The sequence below is a fragment of the Cnephaeus nilssonii genome (genome assembly GCF_951640355.1).
Source record: "Cnephaeus nilssonii genome assembly, chromosome: 17".
Classification (NCBI taxonomy): Eukaryota; Metazoa; Chordata; class Mammalia; order Chiroptera; family Vespertilionidae; genus Cnephaeus; species Cnephaeus nilssonii.
Window position 1 is genome coordinate 25,463,633 of NC_137088.1, and position 20,849 is coordinate 25,484,481.

Sequence of the window (20,849 nt, forward strand, 5' to 3'; positions counted from 1 at the left end):
TTCTAGCATCTTTCTAGCTATAGAGGTCTTTATTTTCTAAAATTGTAATTAATTTTGAATTCTTTTTCTCTTGGTCAATTATCATGAAAGGCCTTTAAAATTTATATTTACACTAGAGGCCCAGTGCACGAAATGAGTGCACGGGTAGGGTCCCTAGCGGCTGCCAGCTGGGGCCTCCCTTCCCCGGCTGCCAGCTGCTGGCTGGGACCTTTTTTCGTTCTGCACCTCCCCCTGGTGGTTAGCGCACGTCATAGAGAGCAATCGAACTCCTGGTTGGTCGAACTCCCAAGGGGACACCTTGCATATTATTTATATATATATATATATATATATATATATATATATATAGAGAGAGAGAGAGAGAGAGAGAGAGAGAGAGAGAGAGAGAGAGAGAGATTAAAAACTTCCTTACTAAGGACCCCTATGCACTCTTCCTAAAATAGTAATAATAGATTCTGTTATTGCTGCATAATTTCTTCTTAGTGTTTCCTCCTTCTCTAGACCAGGATGCTTGTTTTTTATTTTGTTGGGGCTGTTTGGATTTCAACCTCTGCTGTAAAACCTGGAGTATATCTAAAGTACTCATCAACCCTGCCATAGTCTCATTTACTAAGTACTTCAAGGTATATAGTTTTGTGTTTGGCTTCCACTATACAACCTATTCAACAGGGGAGAGAGAGAAGGGTGTTAAAGCAGAGGTTCAGTCGCTGGGACACCATCATTAACATGGCTTCAACGAATGCATCTCAACATGAGAAGTACAAATATGCTTTCAAATATATGTAAGGAATACAGAAGTTTCTTAACACATTGAGCACCCTTGTCAGTCACTATACTTTCTGTCCGGAAGACAAAACAGGCTGGGGGCTTAACTTGTTAAATCAGGTTGTATTTATTAAAAGCAGAATACAAAATACCTTGGAATTCAGAGATTGCCTATTGTAATGTTTATCCCCTAACAGGTTAGTTCTAAAGAAGAAAGTTAATCATTTCAAGGCAGATAACAGAAAAATTTTAAGTAAGAATAATACATCTGGTTGCAGATTGAATTTATTCAAACTTTGAGGCCTCAGTATGTTCCTCCATGTTTTCAACCATTAATAGCCCAAACCGATTGCTGCTCTCATACCACCATCTGTTGTCTGAGAGGGTTCCTACTCTGTTCTTTGACCGGCTGGCACCTTGTTTCTTTTGCCTTTTCTTTTTAGAATTTGATTTACCCTTTGGAAGGAATAATTCAGCGGGGGCATACGCCCTTGTGGCATTGAATAGGTGTTCATAAAGTTGCTTTGCCTCAGGACACATGCTCAGAAGACTTTCTACAGAGGTTGATGTTAGCAGGTGTCGGCATAGTCCATGCACCAGGCTTCCACTATACAACCTATTCAACAGGGGAGAGAGGGAAGGGTGTTAAAGCAGAGGTTCAGTCGCTGGGACACCATCATTATGTCATTTTATCTTTTATGTCATTATGGCTTCAACGAATGCATCTGAAAACACTGAGAGCTCTTCTACAAAATCATTATTAAAATTACTTAAGAATAATCTGTTCCTTGAAGGAAGGAACTGAGTTGTTATTAAAAAGATTACGTCTTGGCTCATGATATATATTTTTTAAAATATATCTTATTGATTTTTTACAGAGAGGAAGAGAGAGGGATAGAGAGTTAGAAACATCGATGAGAGAGAAACATCGATCAGCTGCCTCTTGCACACCCCCTACTGGGGATGTGCCCGCAACCAAGGTACATGCCTTTGACCGGAATCGAACCTGGGACCCTTGAGTCCGCAGGCTGACGTTCTATCCACTGAGCCAAACCGGTTTCGGCATTGGCTCATGATATTTTTAACATCACATTCAGTGATGGATGCTTGCTGGTTCTACAACAAGACCAAAGTTGAGCAGGCCTCTTAATACTTCAAAGAAAAGGAATTAAAAATGACTTGGATAAACCAAACAGGTAGTCTGTTGAAATAAGAGGAAATTTAATGGCATCATTTGCAAGGTCATTATTCACCTTGGACTAAAAACCTACTTCATAAATATAAGATGGGATTAACTGGAAGCCACAATTTTAATATGTAACTTATTACTAGTGTTGATCAACTGGTACCTTAGCAATTGATGTAGAACCATCATTGAATCAGTGTAAAATCATTTAAAAAACCTTAGTGCTGAGATGCAAGAACAGCCCTGTACTGAAATCACAAAAAGAACTGTTTGGTCTTGTTTATCCTGTTTTGTTTTGTTTTTTTAAATGGATTTCTGGTAACAAGAGAGGATCCAGTCAAGAATGACCTAAATTATTAAAGGCCAGAAATAAAGTATCCATAGGTCTAAGGCCATTAATCTTACTTGGTAAAGGGTTCTAGGGTTAGCTCACATATGAGGCCCAGAAATATATTAACACTGTTCACTGCTAGGAACCTTTTCACTGTGAAACATTTCAAGTCACATCAGCATATTTTGCATGCCTCTATATATCACTCTATAGTCAATAAATATTTGCATACTTACAATATGCTAGGTATGGGGACAACAACAGTACGTAAAATAGACAAGTCCCTTCCCTCATAGAGTTTACATTCAAGTGGAGAGAAACAAAGTTTATATATAATCTCAATTCCATTTTCTAACCATCTTCCTTTTATCTTCTTTGATCCTAGTAAGTACCTCCTGGATGGACAATCACCAGGATGTCTAACCCACTTTTTCACTGGCCCACACACTGCTATCATTTCTTTCTTACTCAGCTTAAACTCCATAATCAGACATACTCACTTCCTGGCATACAGGCTGCCTCTTCCTTCACATTTGCCTGGCAAAGAAAAGCCCAAGATAAAGTCCATTTAAGCATCTAATAGTCATCTCACTAGAATAAAACCTCCAAGACAGCAGAGATTTTTTTTTTATGTTTTGTTCATTATAATAAAGACCAGAGTATGCATTTAATGAATATTTGAATGAACAAGTGAACAATACTCCAAGTGGTAAGAAATGCAATTATGAAATACTACAAGAGTAATAGGACTAGAGTGACTGGAAGTAGACAGTAGTAATATTTCAGTAGGATGGTCAGAAAAAGTTTTTACAAAGTGACATTTGAACAAACTTAAAAAAAATGGAACAAATTACATCCAACCAACAACTGCCTCTTTTTATTACTTTTACTTTGGAACTAATTTTCTTTGGGAATATAGAAATAATTTAATATTTTTCTTGTTTCCAACTCTTTAGCTGTCATAGTGTTCCAAGAGCAATTACCCTAAGATTAATTTTTAAACATAACTTCTTTGCTTTAAATGTAAATAAAAGTTATTTGCTTCTGTGTGCAGCCATCTGAACTAGTTTCCCTTGGTGCTCACCGAGTTAGGTCTGGCTCTGGGAGAGGCGTGGACAGCAGCTGATTAAGATACATCCCCATCAGCAGACAGCTCTGCCACTGACAGAAGATGTGAGCTGTGTCTAAATCCAGTCTCGGGCTCGGCTGCGTCTGCTCCTTCACTCTTTGGAACTCTTCGTACAACATCTTAGCACCATCCTTCCGCAGATCTTCTTTATCTAGATAAGGAAACAACACAAGGGCAGTAGTTCCTAAAATACTGTGTCAGTTTGTAAGTTTCTCCATATATATATAAAACTTCAAATTACATAAAGAAAAAATTGGTTTAAATAACCAAAGTGCTTTTCTTTTCTGGCTCTTTACTATTTTAACGTCAATATAAAAGCCTTGCTGTATAAACTGAAATATTATACTGAAATGCCTTTTTAATGACAATGTAACTTTATTTAACCCCAAATTATTTTTTTCCCCTAAAATAATCTCTTCCACCAGTCTACCACTTGACCTTAAATATATCTGCATCAAACTCTCCAAACCCTAAATTTGTCTCCAAAAAACATAAATTACTATTAAATGTCATTCTCTTTATTGCTCTCTTCTACCAAACTTCCTTTGACCTCCATGCTATAGTGCACTTAAACAAACAGCCCATGTGTTCAAAGCACATTTTAACTTCTGTTTGTGGGAGGAAAACCAAGTAAGACTCATGGAGAATGTGGCAGATCATCACTTCTTCACACACACAGGACAAGGGAAAGAAATGGCCACCCTGGGAAAGAATAACGCTGTCTGTATTCCTCATAGAAGCTATGCCCTTCCGCAGTTTTGTTTGAGCAGGGGCGCACAACATGACATGAGGACCAACTTGAAGGTGATAGAAAAGAGGCCCACCTTTTACCAATTAGCGAGCAGCAAGGCACTGAGCCTGCCTGGGTGCCAGGTCCACAATTCCTAAAAGAAAAGAAACAGACCCTTGACATGCCCCTTCGGTTGGACTCGGGTAGAAACTCAATAGGCTCGTGCACTGGGAATTTTCATAAACTAATTATTATTCAATGAGAGGAAATACCCTAAACTTGAGTCTTAACCATTAGTGGGCCTTATTTGTTTTGCATTAAGTTGGCTGTCACAAAACAACAGTCCCTTTCTGGCAGCTTCTCTCACTTTTGGGCTTCCTTGGAATCTATGCTGGTTCATTATTTCATTTAACTTATTTTAAAAAGTAAATTTCAGAGTAGCATTAGCCAGTAGAGCTTTGCGCCATGATGGAAAGGCTCTATATCTGTGGAGTCCTCTAGCGACGTGTGGCTACTGAGCACTTGAAATGTGGCTAGTGGCTATCCTATTAGATGGATGACAGCATTAGGCCTCACCTTCTCCATGACGCCATTACTGTTCTAGAGGGTGTTAACTATTATACATGTTTACGGGAAGTGTTACAGCATTCATAATCTTTAAAGAGAATAATTCCATTCGAGAATTGAAGTGTTCCAATGCATCAACATTTATTTCACCTGATATTGAAACACAGATAAAATTGCCTCAAAGTATATTTCTCCAATAGAAAGAGAAGTTACTACTTCTACCATCACTACTTACATACTAATGGAAACTTGCAGTGGAGAAAAGAGAAAGTAAAAAAACAGCACAAGCATGAATGTTGAGTTTCACCAATGAGCAATTTTAAATAAGTTTCTAGTGCTGATGTTGCTGTTGCATTGCTGATGGGGACAGGAAGGAATACGAAAGGTGGAATACAAAATGCAACTGGTGTATTACCCTGTCACACTTCATAGGTTACAGGATTAGGTGGTAACAGTACATCTTCACTGCTGTGAAGTCAAGCCCTTCAGCACTGAGCCTGATTCATGGAAGTGCTCAAAAGCATTTATCAATGAATGGGTAATATATTGGCACCTCCATTTCTAAGTTCTGACATAACTGATAGGAATAGATAATACAGGATTTAAAAAAAACTTTGTTATATGTAAGTAACATGGAAAAATAGACTTACGGAATTTCCAGATACCTACCAGGGCTGTTGATTATGGCATGCAAGGGCCCCAGCAGCATCCCCAGCAGCAAGGCTTGTAGATGATGTAGTTTTGCCTTGACCTCTAAGTGCTGCAACCAGTAGCAACTGACAGCAATGGGCAACTTCAAAGAAGTAGGGATTGGGTCCAGGATGGCCTGTTTCACCTTTAACGTTTCTAAAAGAAGTGTCTGCCGTCTAGCTGAAGAGAGCTGAAAAATATATACCAAACACCCTGCAAGTTACTTGGGAAATGTCTCTCCCCCCTACCCCCTTTGTATGAAGAGACTTTAATGCAAATGAAATTGCTGTGTTAGTTTCTTATCTTCCTGTGTAAAAAAAAAAATCAGCCAGTCACACTCAAAGCATTTAGAACATTAGTAAGGTGCTTAATAAATATGGTTGAATGAATGAATGTACTCCACGACACAGCCCTTGCTCACGTCATTCCATCCTCCGAGTAGTCTGACTAAGCATCTTCAGTGCACATGTTACTTGGGAAGCTTGTTAAAAATCCATCCTCAGACCCACCCCCTAAATTTTGACTCAGTAAATCTGAGGGAGCCTAGGAATCTTCATTTTAACTATTCAGCTTTGAGAAACAATGATCTATACTTAACCAATCCCTTACTTGGCAGTGAATATTTAGGCTCCACCTTCTCCATGACACCATTACCAATCACCTCCGGAAGAAACTTTGATTACGTGCACCCTTGTGATATAATAATACAGTTTTCTATTTGTTTGGGTCCTCTCTCATATCCCTACCCAGATGAATGTGTTTGTGTTCTTCTACACAGATTGTCCTAGGGGGGCTACTTGTAGGTAAGAGGTATATTCAAGGGAAATAGGAATATTTAAGGAACGCCCGCCTTGTGCGTGCAGTAAGACACCACACTCACTTTTCCTCGATGTTTTAGAGTGCGCACTTCAAATAAAAGGAAGTGAACAGCTATGAGGGCTTCTGGCCACTTGTTGAAATAATTTTAACGAATCTTAAGCTTAAGAAACTTAAGCTTTCACAGATGAGGAAATTAAGACTATTAAGAGGACACCTTCAGGGAGACTTTACAATCAAACTTTAAGAGAAAAACATAGTTGCATTCCTAGTGTCTGCATGCAGCCAGAAAAGGATTTCTTTCTTAACTTTCTGAAAGCATGAGAGAGTCTGACACATTTCTCAGCACCAAACACCTAATTAGTAGTCAATAAGTGTGTTGACAGCTGAGAATAAGTGTTAAACTGAAATAAAACACTTCTTAATTGACAAAATAGTTTCATCATCAATGCATGACAACATTACATCAATGATTTATACGTACTAGTTTTAATAATTTAATACTATGATAAAAAATTTTAAATTAGAAATAGGTAAAGTGCTTTACAGTATAGTCAACCCTCCCCCATGGGAAGTAGCATTAACTACTTAAATTTCAAGTGAAACAAAAACTGTTCTTTATAATCTCTTAAACTGGTAGAAAAACACATCAACTAAAGGATAAGAAAATACATGAATTATTTACTGACTTCTAATGCTTAAATTATTGAATTCTCTAGCCAAGTTACAACTTGTGATCAATGCAGAGTCTGAGCTTGACTTCAAAGACGTTCTGTCCCTCACTAACGCTACAGCCTTGGGCAAGTTTCTGAGTTTTTCTATAGTCAGTCTGATCCACTGTAAAATGGGCATTATAGCGAGTGACACAAAATGTCCCATGGAACCCACCAGTCCTTGGCCCCTTCCAAAAGGGAAACAACTGCGCACAGCCCTTAATTCTGGTTGGGTTTTATCCCATGTGACAACTCCCATGGGGATGGACAGCACAAGCCTGCAGAAGAAGCTGCCACCCAGGCAGGGATGCCCAGAGAGGCTGGTCGTGACACTGCCTTACTCCCCAAGAATGACCCACTTCCATTTCTCCTTACGATGATCCACTTGTTGGTTAACTGGAGTGGTGCTCTGTCCACTGCAATTAACATATCCCAAATGGGGATGCTATCCTATGTGCTTACTGTGGGAATTAAATGAGATTATAAAGTTTCTATTACAACAGTTGGCACAAAGCAGATAAAGTATCATTACCACATCATGTTAAGAAAAACAGATTCTACCACAAAGTTCCTATACTTGTACCTGCATTTGTCTCTGGAATCACATTTGCACTTGATACTGTTTAGAATTATTGTGGGCTAATGAGAGCTAGCATTGAGCTGAATACAGAATTGGTTAGCTTATGCCAAGGGGAAGCCAAATGATATCACTGCATGGAGAGGGAACTAAAATTTCACCTTACTTTGCATACAGTTAAGTGATGAGAACACTTGTCATCTCCACGTAGCAAGGCATATAATCAGCCTCCAACACTCACTGACTCAACTGGATTTTCCTATGTGGGAAATAATGTCCTGATCCCTATATCACACTATATGGAAACAAATCAATTCTAGGTAGATTGTCGATCTAAATATGAAAGGCAAAGAAAATATTTTCATGACCTAAGTCAGAAAAGTAATAACCATAGATAATAAAAATTTAAATTTGTCTATATTAAGTTCTGTTCATCAAACCATGCTAAAGTTAAAAGACAATCCACAGAATGGGAAAGGCTATTCACAATACATGCTATTTAACGAAGGACACACACACACACACACACACACACACACACACACACATTTATATATAAAACAGAAAAATGGCCTAAAGACTTTGAACATAAACTTATATAATAGAATGTCCAAATGGCCAATGAACACATGAAAAGGTGCTCAAATAAGTCATCAGAAAAATGCAAATTAACACCCCTAAAATTGGCTAAAATGATGCCACTACACAACAACCAAAATAGCTAAAATTTTTTAAAAGGATAGAAAAATACCAGGTATCAGCAAGGGTATAAAGGGAGAGGAGCTCTTTACAAGACCACTTGACATATATCTTCCAAGCTGAACATATGTGTATCCTATAACTCAGCAATTCCACTCCTAGTTATGCAATAGAAATGTGTTCATATTTTCACTAAAAGACGTGCACTGAGATGCTCATAACACTATTCATAATAGCCCAAACTGCAAACTACCCAAATGTCCATCAGCTATAAGGTGGAAAAAACTATTTTGGTATATTCCCAAGTTGTAAAAATATACAGCAATGAGAAATGAATTTTCTGCAACTACTCACAATGATAGGAATAAATCTCACAAACACCACATTGAATGCAAGAAGCCAGGTGAAAGAATTCATACTGTATGATTTCATTTTTATGAAGTATAAAAGCAGTCAAAACTCTTAAATGTTAAGAGGTCAAGATAGTGATTACAGGGGGCATGGAAGGGGGTGACCAGAACCAGACACTAGGGAAAGCTTCTGGGGTGCTGATAGTCTTCCTCTGGGTGTTCTTTACATGGAAGTGTGCTGTTGGTTTGAAAATTGCTGTACCACTTTCTGAGCACGGTACCGTATGTGCAAACTCAGGAAGGGATTAATTGTAAAGAGGCAAGAGGAGTGATGGATACATTCCTTATTTTAATTGCAGGATGGATTCACAGATATAAACATACATCACAACTCATAAAAGTACACACTTAAACTCTGGGCACTTCATTGTACATCAGTTATTTCTCAACAAAGCCATAAATTTAAAAACAAAAACAAAAACAAAAAAAACTCCACCATAGCACCATTTTTGTTATGAGTAGAGATGTAATTTCAACAAAATATCCTTCAGAATGTTGGTAATTTCAATTTTATTGGTGTGGGTAAAATGTTAATAAATCCTTTCTGTTTGGAATTTGACCTAAGTTCAAGTTTCTAGTTCTGTAACCCTGGAAATGTGGCGAAGTAGCTGTGTTACTTAGCATGATAAAAATGACTTGTAAAACTGCATCTAGACTTGAACTCTAAATAAACTCTAAACACCAGATGGGGATACCATATCATGGGGCTTCCCTGAGTACAGTGGCTTGTAATTAACCTTGTATTTTGCAGGGACCTCCGAAGGGATATCTACGGAATTGTTACAAGAAAGGGTGGATCCTGTGGGGAAGAAGGTCAATGAGACCTTTTCTTTCTTTAATTGAGATAATTAATGTCATAAAATTCACCCTTTTCAAGTGGCTTTTGAATATTTATCAACTTGTGCAACAATCACTAATTCTAGAACATTTCATCTACCAAAAAAGAAACCCTGTGTTCCACTGGCAGTCATTCGCCATGGCCAAAGAGGCTCTCGTACCTACCTGATGAGAATCTTGTTTCCTCCTGCCTGAGCTGTCAATAATGGGAGGCTGTGTAAGGTATAATTGACATTATGGGCCAGATAATTCTTTGTTGTAGGGGACTGTCCTGTGTATTATAAGAAATCTGATGATGCCACTACACAACAACCAAAATAGCTAAAAGGATAGAAAAATACCAGGTATCAGCAAGGGTGTAAAGGGAGAACTCTTTACAAGACCACTTGACATATATCTTAGCACCATTTTTGTTATGAGTAGAGATGTACTTTCAACAAAATATCCTTCAGAATGTTGCTTTCAATTTTATTGGTGTGGGTAAAATGTTAACAAATTCTTTCTGTTTGGAATTGGACCTATGTTCAAGTTTCTAGTTTTGTAACCCTGGAAATGTGGCGAAGTAGCTGTGTTACTTAGCATGATAAAAAATTACTTGTAAAACTGAAAGTCATCATGGGGCTTCCCTGAGTACAGTGACTTGTAATTAACCTTGTATTTTGTAAGTTGTAAGTAACCTTGTATTATCAATGCCTTCAGGCACACTTTCTTTTGTAGCTCAGAATTTTTTTCCTATTCTTTTTTTTTTTTTGCTAGCCACATAACCCCATTGTATGGATAGTTAAGTAACAACAAAGTAGTACTAATAATTACAGAGATAACACAGACCAGGGAAGTACAGTGAAATGGCATATTGGCGCTAAAGATCTAGGTGTGAGTCCTGGCACTGATACTCCCTGGCTGAGGTATTACACAGTTACCATGGTGAGCTCTGGTTTTCTCATCTATGAAATGGGTGTAATATGGCAACCAACCTCAGTTTGTTACATTAAGAGAGATAATCTACATGAAAGCACTTTGAAACCTGTAAAATGCCTTACAAAAATTACATTAGTATTACACTCACCTCAGTCAATTTGCTTAAGTCAGAATGATCCTTGGGCAGGTCTACTGCATCAACAATCGATATTTTGATGTTTTTATTAATCCTTTCCACTTCGCTGAAAGCTAGGGGCCGAGGAGGCGATGCATTCAAGGACACGCTTCCCAGAGGTGCCGAAACATTCGAAAGAAGCCCATAAATGACTTGCCGGATGGGCAGAGATATTCTGTGGGCATTTGGCTGCTGCATGTTTTCCACTTGTGTGTGAAGAAAGGTCCGTCTCAGCACCAAAGCATCGCTGATGAAAGGAGATAGCTGACCTTTGGCCAAAGCCACTAGGACCCATTCTGGCAAACCCAGACTCAAGGCCTCCGGACAGACGTACGTCCCACACTGGAAGAAGTCCTGCAGCTTCACCTGGGACGGCTGGTATTCTTCCATGGAACAACAGAGAAGTTCCCGAACATTTTCTCGATCCTTTTTTGGGAGATATTTCAGAACATTATCTAGTGCTTCGGTGGGGCCAGCAAAACGAGACAACCAACTCAGAAGGCCCAGAATTCGGTGGTGTCTCCTCCCCTTAGCACTGGCAGCTCCAAGAGGAAGACGGACTTGACTTAAGAATGTGTCCATGATGGGCAGATTAATGTGGTCGTTTCCGCACAGCACCGCAAAGAGAGGTAGTAGAGCTTTATTCATACGGCTGAAGTAGTGGCAGAGTGCATCAAGAGAAAAGCATTTGGCGGGGATATAATGGCCCTGTGTGCCCTTAACAGTGTTCACGTTTCTCCACTGAAAGCTATTCAATGGGCAAAACCCAGTTTTCAGGTCAAAAATGCAAAAGTCACTATCCGATGATAACACAGGGCAATTCCAATGATTAGCCAGTGTCATAATGTCCCGATCCGCTTCTGAAAAGCACTGGACAAAATGTACCCGCAGCTTGATCAAAACTTGTATGAACACTTCCCGGATGAGAAGGGGACATACACACCCACTCCCACCAACAGAAAGGGAATGGGCCGTCTGGATCTTCTCTCTAGCTCGTTCCTTCAAAGTTGTAAGCTTTTTATCTGAAATGTCACATCCTCCATCTAACACAACATATGGACATATATTACAAGAAAACAGTGATTCGAAGAATTTTTGTACAACATCTGCAAAAGAATCATAGTCCCCTCCATACCGGAGCTCCAAGTGTGAGTTGAAGCAAAGCCGGTGGAAGAGAGCATAGCCATCAATGATAATTTTTGTGTCTTGCAACTTCAAATCAGTGAAGAACTCATTACTATGATCTTCCACAAAACTCATTAGTCCTCGGATGCCCATGATGACTGAAGAATTTCCTGTTTAAGATAATAGAACACACTTTCAATCGATCCTGGTTACAGGGGAACATGCCATTGTTTCCAGCAAATGATATAGAGAACTCTCTAAATCCAACATATTAGGTGTCAGCATCTCAATTCTTATCTAGATCCTCAAGTGAGACCAACTAGCTGAGTGCTTTTTCATTCTTTTATTTTGCTTTTCCCTTGTGTTACAAGGCATAGAGTCCATAGTTTCGTGGTGTTTGAACTTTGGATACAAACGCTGATGACTCTAAGGAAACATCAATTAAAGTCCACTATTGCCACACTGTATAGAACTGTGGATTTTGATATTGAGATAGGAAATAGTCACCATCTTACGACACAGAATATCTGTTTTGTGGATTCAAAGTAAAAAGTCATAAGCTATAAAAATTATATACTTCTCAATCTCATAATAAATCAGAAAGCATTGGGATTTAGTTAATTAAAGTGTGTAAGGTCAATGATATGGCTCTTTTCTTGAAAATCAGTCTGGAAACCTCTTCAGGCATTGGCTCAAGGCATCTAACTGTCCAGCTTTACCCCAACCAGAGACTCTTCTCATCTTCGTCTTTGCCTATCTGGCCCAGTTACCAACAATATCCTTCAGTATCTGGCTAACTTAAGTCACAGAATCAGTTTTCCCTTTGGCTTTAGGTTCCAAAATGATTCAGCATGGTACTGTTACAAAATCGTGAGATTTATTGTCAAACATGGAAAATTTTTTGCATTAATTTTTATTTTTAAATATATTGCATTAAGCCTGGCCAGTGTTGCTCAGTGGTTGGAGCGTTGGCATGCACACCAAAGGGTCGTGGGTTCGATTCCAGGACAAGGACACCTACCTGGATTGCTGGTTGGATTCCTAGCCCTGGTCAGGGTGTGTGCGGGAGACAACCAATCTATGTGTCTTTCTGATATGGATTTTTCTTTCTTTCTCCCCCTCCCTCCCTCTCTTCCACTCTAAAAAAAAAATCAGTGGAGCCCTAACCGGTTTGGCTTAATGGATAGAGTGTTGGCCTGCGGATTCAAGGGTCCCAGGTTCGATTCCGGTCAAGGGCATGTACCTTGGTTGCAGGCACATCCCCAGTGGGGGGTGTGCAGGAGGCAGCTGATTGATGTTTCTAACTCTCTATCCCTCTCCCTTCCTCTCTGTAAAAAATCAATGAAATAAAATAAAAAATCAATGGAAAAAATATCTTCTCTAAAAATAAATAAAGATATTGTATTAAAATTTATCTTGATTACAGAGTTTTGGGGCATCCCCTTGCATTCTGCATCTGACTCTCTTCCACTCTTAAAAAAAAAAATCAATGGAACAAATATCCTCTCGTGAGAAGTAACAAAAAAATAAAGATATTGTATTAAAATTTATCTTGATTACAGTTTGGGGGCATCCCCTTGCATTCTGCATCTGACTCACTTCACCCGTATCCTACTTATTTCTCTAGAAGTCTGTCTTGTAAAGCTTATGCCAGCAGAGACCCCTGTCAACTCATCCCGAGCTAATGACGGACCTTGCACAGGTGTCCGACAAATGCGCGCTGGACAGGAGCAAACGCACAAGTGGTTTGATCTCAGTCCTCCAACAGGCCTTCCCACACCGCGCCACCCAGGTGCTCACGACCCGCCAGCGGGACCTACAGCAGAGCCCACCTGTCACGTCCCCCCCGATTACCCGCCTCACCGCTAGGACCAGCCCCACTTTAAACGCCCAAGGGCCAGGCAAGGACCGGCAGCCAAAGCCCCGCACCTGCGAGCGGGGACGGGACGTCTCCGGGTGTACGTCACTGGGGAGCACGGGTCCTTGGAGCCAGCAGCGCCGGACTGCGCAGGGGGGCAGGCGCTGGACGCGAGGTCCCTGAGGAAGGCCGGCCAGTCCGCTCCGAAGCGGCCGCTGTCAGGTGAGAGCAGCGGGACCCGCGGGGCCGGCCGCCCTTCCCCGCCCAGTGGAGTTCGAGCACACTTCCGCCCCGTGACGGCTCCCGGCCGCCTCCCCGACTTCCCAGCATGCTCCGCGCCGTCTCCCTGACAACGGAGCCAACACTCGCGGCCCGAGGTGGTCCTGGCGCTGAGGTGGTTTCCTGCGGGTCTGCCCTTCGTAGGTCCCAGTTCCAGGCGGCACCCCGTGGATACCCAGGCGCTGCCGCTCCCCCGCCCGACCCGGAAAGGTATGCGAAAGGTGATGGTTTCAGGCTGCCCGGTCGGGGTCCGCTTCTCTGGACTTCCAAGCGTTCCGCCGCCTCACTTCCCCCGGACTGCACACCTCCCGGATCTGCTCCAGTCTCCTGAGAATAAGTGGTAGTGCCCTCTCGATGTATGTTAACCCACTTGCGAAGACGTAAATTTAAGAACAGTTGAGGCAGTTGTGTCAGTTTCACCCTAAGGTTAGGTGTACCTTTACAATGGGATTCCTACTTTAGCAGAATCGGGTGTCCAGTCTGCTTTTCTCTCATTTCTCATTACCGGGAAGAGAACACCTTGGCTTCGACTCGTGATACACACTTCTTCTGGTGTCTTTTGCCCGCGGCCAGATCAGCTCCACTTCCAAGAGTCAGTCTGCACAGGGTGGTAATCTTTCACCTTTCTCACAGTTCCCATCCAACTTTGTCAATTGTCTCTCCTCCCCCTAAACACTCCTACCCCCACAGCTATTGTTCTGCTGGACACTTACTTGCCCTCACAAAGTTTATTGAACACCTACTATGTGCCAGGCACCCAGGATACAAAGGTAAAGAAGGTGTGTTCCAGGCCTTCAAGTTCGTCCATTTCTTTAACCTCTCAACCCTCTTTAAGAGGGTTTATTGTTGAGATTATTACAGATGACCCTCTCCCCCACCCATTGCCCCCTTTCACCCAGTTCCCGCCTCACCCCAGGTCTTCACCACTCTATTGTCTGTGTCCATAGGTAATGCATACAAGCATATAAGATCTTTGTTTAATCTCTTCCCGCCTCTCCACCCCCTTCCTTCTGAGAATCGTCAGTCTGTTCCATTTCCATGCCTCTGATGCTGTTTGATTCACCAGTTTATTCTGTTCATTAGATTTCTTGTTTATTTTGATTTTTAGATTGAATTGTTGATAGGCATGTATTTGTTGCCATTTTGTTGTTCATATTTTTTTCTTTTTCTTCTTCCTCTTCTTAAAGAATACCCTTCAACATTTCATATAATACTGGTTTGCTGGTGGTGAACTCCTTTAGCTTTTTCTTGTCTGTGAAGCTCTTTATCTGACCTTCAATTCTAAATGATAGCTTTGCTGGGTAGAGTAATCTTGGTTATAAGTCTTTGCTATTCATCACTTTGAATATTTCTTGCCACTCCCATCTGGCCTGAAAAGTTTCTGTTGAGAAATCAGCTGACAGTCATATGGGCATTCCCTTGTAGGTAACTAACTGCTTTCCTCTTGCTGCTTTTAAGATTCTTTGTCTTTAGCCCTTGGCATTTTAATTACAATGTGTCTTGGTGTGGTCCTCTTTGGATTCCTCTTGTTTGGGACTCTTTGTGCTTCCTGGACTTACGGTATAAGTCTATTTCTTTCACTAGGTAGGGCAAGTTTTCTGTCATTATTTCTTCAAATAGGTTTTCAATATCTTGCTCTCTCTCTTCTTCTGGCACCCCCATAATGCAAATGTTGGTACTTTTAAAGTTGTCCCAGAGGCTTCTTACACTATCTTCATATTTTTGGGTTCTTTTTTTTTTCTCTCTTGTGGGTGTCTTTTGCTTCCTCATATTTCAAATCATTGATTTGATTCTCAGAATCCCCTACTCTACGGTTGAATCCCTGTATATTATTCTTTATTTCAGTCAGTGTATGCTTGATTTCTGACTGGTCCTTTTCCATTTTTTGGAGGTTTCTAGGCGATTCTTGAGTAACCTTTATAACCGTGGTTTTGAACTCTATATCCAGTAGTTTGCTTTCTTCCATTTCTCTCATTGGTAAAATCTTTCTTTGTCTTCACATTTTGGCTGCTTCCCTGTGTTTTTTTCTATGTATTGGATAGAGCTGCTATGTCTCCTTGAGTTGGTAGAGTGGCCTTGTATAGTATGTGTCCTATAGGACCCAGTGGCTCAGTCTCCCCAGTCAGCTGAGCTGGGAGCTCTGGGTACACCCCTTTTGTGGGCTGTGTGTGAGCACAGTCTTATAGTTGAGATTTGTTTGCTGTTGGTGTCATTGGGAGAAATTGACCTCCAAGCCAATTGGCTGTGAGGACCAGCTGCAACTACAGTGGGAGAGCTGCTGTGCAGGAGACATCCCTATGGAGCAGGACTTACTTCAGTGGGGCTTTGGTTCTCACTGAGTCTGCCCCTTGAGTGTGTCGCTTATGGGTGTGTAGAGTTGTAATCTGGTATGGTCTCACACTGACCACTGGGTTCACTGGCTCTTGGGTCTCCAAGGAGGTGCAAAGTCAGCCACTGCCTGGGGCCACCCAGCAGGAGCTACAGAGAGATCTGCAGATTCCTCCTCTTTGTATCGGGTTTGGAAGTGCCCAGATGAGGTCCAGCTATGAAGTAAGGTAGGCTGGTGCTGGTGCCGGGTCTTGGGCCTGTGGACAAAAGGGGCCACATGCTAACCTGACAAACTCAGGGAAGGCCTGCGGTGGCAGTCTTGCAAACTCAGAGACCTAAAGTAACTACAAAGGATGGTCTGAAATTAAACTTTAACTAAAAGCAGTTATGGTGGATAGTTACATCCTAAACCAGTATCTTTACTGACAAGGTCAACCTTTACCTTAACTGAGCCTATCTGTCTTTTTGCATCTGAGATAACATACCCTTGAAATGTCTGGGTAACTTGTAACTTCCCTTTTTCTGGACCCCTGGGGGCACAACCTAATGTGCCTGGGCTATGTTATTTGTTCCTGCACCCACCTATGTGTCTATCATTTTACTTTTTATCCAATCCCAGGGGTTTCCCTGCTTTGCTTTCTCCTGCCTCTCTAGTCTATCACCAATGGATTTCATGTAACCCACCTACATACCTCTCCTTTGATTGCAATGTATAAATACAGATGTAACCTGCCATTCTCCAGAGCATTATCTCAGTTTGTTGAGGTTCTGTTTCCTGGCATATGTCGACAATTTGGCTCAAATAAACTCACAAAATTCTTTACAGGTTTCAATGGTTTTTACGTTAACAGGCCTTATATTGCTAGGTTTGTGGATCTCTGACCCAACTGCAGCTTGTTTGAGATTTTAGCCTAAGCAAGGACCGGCCATTCATATGCAAAAGCTGCTGCACACAGCTTTGATGGGATTGTAAATTGGACTGGGTGGACACCAGGGTGGAGCAAACAGAAATGACTGCCCGTCAGCCCAGTGATCTGTCCCAGCACAGGAACAATGACCCCTGTGAGCACCTTTGTCTGGGAGAAAGCTGCTCCCTAGTTCCTGTCCCGATGCCAGACAGTCCAGTTCCCCCTGGTATGTGTCTGTGTCCCCCAGAGCCTCACCCTGGTGCTGGAGCCCAGAGGAAGCGAGACCTTGTAAGTTCAGTTCATGGTGCCGGCCTTTAAAGAGGAACAGCTTGGTCTTCACCAGCCTCTGTGTCACTGAGCCCCAGTGAGCACTGGTTTTTACAGCCCATAGTTCTTACTGCCCACAGGGGCTTCTTTTCCCAGCTTTGGGACCCTGGGCTGGGGGGCTGGTGTGGGGCTGGGACCCATTGCCCCTTCGGGCGGCCTCCATAGAGGCAATCTCCCTCCCGATTAGAAAAGCAGCACACTTGGGTGTCGGCCCAGCCCGTTCGGCGTGTCTGCACCTCCTCCCAGTCTCAGCGTGCTTTCTTCTTTACTTCTCTAGTTGTAGAACTTCCATCCAGCCAGCTTTCCAGCGGTTCTGGGTGATGGTGGTTCTGTATTTTTGTTGTAATTTTGTGTGGTTGTGGGAGGCGGCGAGTGCCAGCGTTTGCCTCCCCTGCCATCTTCTTATCCACAACCTTTTGAGGTGGGGGCCAGGGTACCTTGACAAGTGAACAGATAGTTCTAGAATCTGGACCGTGTGGTACATTCTCAAGCAACCAAGTAGCTCTATGGTTACATGGAAGACACTAATGTAATCCATGGCCTAATGGTGGCCTGGGAAGGGAGCAAGCAGCAGGGCCGAGGCTGTGAGTTTGGGCCAGAGGGAACCTAGTCCCAAAGTACGCTGTGGCCTGAGCCAGGCTGTTTAGACACGGCTGGGTGTAAATGTGTTGGGTCCGGGCCCACAGGAGCCAGGCCAAGAGATGTTGTGAGAGTTTAAGAAATTCTATCACATTCTCTCACAGCGGGCTGAGACCTGTCTGTGTCAGCACCGAGGGGGTGTTTATGTTCTCCTAGATAGGGACTGGGTCAGGGTTGCATCAGCCAGCTGTGCTAGCTGCCTGAACAGCAGGACGCCCTTGGAAGATGGCAGGCTATCTGGTGGGTGCACAACTGGGCCAGGTAGAGGGAAGGGCCCGAGTGGGTTGGGTGGTGTACCTTATCTTGCTTCTGCAGGTGTAGGCCGTTTGCTTTAAGCCTCAGAAAATACTTACAACACCCTAGTTCAGAAAGCATGTGCAAACAGGAGAGGCCAGGGGTAGTACACCCCAACGAAACGCTCCTTTACAATGAGGAGCCGCTGGGAAAATGGACTTCTCAGAGCTGTTCTGTCCATTGCCTAACACGAGGCTTTCATCTCGTCTTTATAGTGAGGAGAATTACTGAGTGGTCGGTCCTGAGGGTCTTTTTCAGTGGAAAAGCTATGAGTCTGTACATTATTTTAACGGCTTAATTTGACCAGAAAGCCCTTTATGCTAGCAGAGGAAGCAAATAAAAGACACATTTGGAGGCCTGCTCTCCAGTTGTTTTTTTCAGCAGTAGATTTTACTAATACTTTCTGTGATCTTGATAATCCCACTTAATTTTTTATTCATTCAGGGATTTTGAGGTATCAGCCTCAGCTCTGAAGTTCCAACTTGTGCTAATGTTGTCTTAGTATTGTCATGAGCACATAGCCACTAAGGTGACTTGGTTTCTATCTATTTTTTTTCTTCCCTCCCTCCCTCCCCTTCCCCTCCCCTCCTAACCTCCCTTCCTTCTTCCCTTCTTTTCTTTCTTTTCTCTCTCTGTAGCACGTTTATATTCAGCTAATATTAAAATACAATGTTAGGTTTGAACTGCTTTCTAAAACTTTTTTATCCTCATCCAAGGATATTTTCCCCCCCATTAATTTTTAGCATGGAAGGTAGGGAGGGAGGGAAGGAGAGAAAGAGAAACATCAATGTGAGAGAGACACATCGATTGGTTGCCGCCAGCGCCCTGACCGGGGATCAAACCTGGAACCCATGTATATACCCTTGACCGGAAATTGAAACTGAGACCATTATGTGCCCAGGCGGACGCTCTAACCACTGAGCACACCGGCCATGGCTGAACTACTTTTGTGACACTTCTTGTTTCCAATCCAAGGAGATTACTCTACATATAGTGTATATAACTGAAACTTTAGAAACTGCATCAGAATTTGCTTAGGATGGGAAAAATTTCATTCTGAATCCTCATCGCTTTTCATATCTATTTTAAGAAATGCAAATACTATGGTTTAAAGTCCACAGAAGTGAAAAAGTCTAAAGAAACCAGCACCATGCTCATTTCTGGTTTAATCTTAACTCCATATTTGTTCATCAAAATAGACATATGGTCGGAAGAAAGACTGACAAAAAGGCTGATGCAAAAGTGTAGATTTAAGGAAATGATAATGTTCTTATATTGGAGTGTTTTTAAAAATGTAAGTGGGAAGTATATATCTTAGACAGATTGTTGATCGGAAAATACATATACACTTCAGAACTTTGGGGGAATTGGAGTGTAACTCAGTTTTGCCAAATGTGAATGCCTGAGGGAAGGCTCTCATCCTATGAAACACTGTCTTCTGTTGGGATCTTCAGTGTTTCCACCTTTAGATTTTTCTTTCAAGTTGTTAATGTTAACCAACATGGTGCCGTTCAGTCCACTAATCAAGGTGCAGGTGTCACTGCCAAAACCATACACTTTATGCTGGGAATAGTTTAACGTCCTTTAGACCTGACCCCTGGACTTTCCATCTTTAAGGCATTGACTGGCGCAACTTGGAAGAATTCGACCATCTCCTCAGAGACTTGAATGTTCAGTTTCTGTAAACCAAGAAACCAGTTCTCTCACCTTTGGAGCAATGCTGAAATTCCAAGAGGCTGCCAAGTATGTGAGTGGATCAAGGGCCATTCCCACTTATCCAAAGGCCTTGGTTGCAAGAAGGTATGTGCTGCAACGGAAGCTTGGCAGTGGAAGCTTTGGAACCGTCTACCTGGTTTTAGACAAGAAAGCCAAACGAGGGGAGGAATTGTAAGTAAAAATGCTTCCTGCACATCTTGACTTGGATGCCCGTATGTGCAACTTTTAGCTGATTAAAAATATAGAGTAGATAGCAAAGCTCCTTGAATGGTGTCTTCAGATAAGATTTTAAAAGGCATTTCAGCAGGTGAGTAAAGTACCCAAATGACGTAGAGAAGGGAAATGCAATAGATTATGTGAAAATAAGATTTTTATGCAATCCAGGCTCTCAATTACAAATTGCTTCAATTTAACTTGATTGGGACTTCTTGAATGATAGAATTGTTTATAATGACTGAGTTTTACAAATGTTATGAAATGTAAATAAATGGAAATTCACATTTGAGGTGACTAGGGTGTGCTAAAGGAACTATGGCATTAATATTCTTTGCCTTTTTTTCTATGGGGTTTTTCAAAGTCTGTAGTTAGACAGCCCTCAAATTGGATATTTAAACCAAACATGGGCTCCCATCTAAAATTAGCCTATTTTGCCTTGGCCAGTGTAGCTTTATTGGTTGAGCTTTGTCCCATGCACTATCGATGTTTCTCCCTCTCACTCCTCCCTTCCTCTTTAAAATCAATAAAATATAACTAAAATATAGATATATTGTCTTACATATAATTATCACTCAGTAACAGTTTGAGATTCATCTTATAAACAATCCAAGTTAAG

General features: G+C 41.7%; 3 protein-coding genes across 9 annotated transcripts in view; 2 read left to right on the forward strand and 1 right to left on the reverse strand.

Moving 5' to 3' along the window:
• The window catches only part of ATP2C1 (ATPase secretory pathway Ca2+ transporting 1), a 133,359-nt gene extending 129,903 nt beyond the window's left edge, over window positions 1-3,456 (forward strand). The window contains exon 28 of the mRNA XM_079795652.1: window positions 3,337-3,456. Coding sequence (XP_079651778.1) covers window positions 3,337-3,408 — 72 coding nt within the window. The 3' untranslated portion in view covers window positions 3,409-3,456. The remainder of the gene's footprint in view (window positions 1-3,336) is intronic.
• On the reverse strand, window positions 877-13,804 carry ASTE1 (asteroid homolog 1). Of its 4 annotated transcripts, none has more exons than XM_079795657.1 (6): window positions 13,598-13,802; window positions 11,679-11,838; window positions 10,517-11,586; window positions 5,378-5,588; window positions 3,367-3,562; window positions 877-1,381 (listed from the first exon to the last, which is right to left on the reverse strand). In XM_079795657.1, the coding sequence occupies exons 2-6, from the start codon at window positions 11,728-11,730 to the stop codon at window positions 1,051-1,053; spliced, it is 1,860 nt and encodes a 619-aa protein (XP_079651783.1). In that variant the 5' UTR covers window positions 11,731-11,838; window positions 13,598-13,802; the 3' UTR covers window positions 877-1,050. The 4 variants fall into 4 exon arrangements, with proteins under 4 accessions (XP_079651783.1, XP_079651781.1, XP_079651782.1 ...); XM_079795658.1 differs by adding an exon at window positions 2,783-2,819 and having other exon boundaries at window positions 1,263-1,381; window positions 10,517-11,838; window positions 13,598-13,804; XM_079795655.1 differs by having other exon boundaries at window positions 10,517-11,838.
• Window positions 13,805-13,859: 55 nt separating this feature from the next.
• Window positions 13,860-20,849, forward strand: part of NEK11 (NIMA related kinase 11) — a 385,217-nt gene continuing 378,227 nt past the window's right edge. For 2 of the 4 annotated variants that reach the window (XM_079795662.1, XM_079795661.1), the window contains exons 1-2: window positions 13,860-14,015; window positions 19,919-20,188. In XM_079795662.1, the coding sequence (XP_079651788.1) occupies window positions 20,019-20,188 (170 nt within the window). In that variant the 5' untranslated portion in view covers window positions 13,860-14,015; window positions 19,919-20,018. The remainder of the gene's footprint in view (window positions 14,016-19,918; window positions 20,189-20,849) is intronic. The other 2 variants (XM_079795663.1, XM_079795660.1) reach the window with 1 other exon arrangement.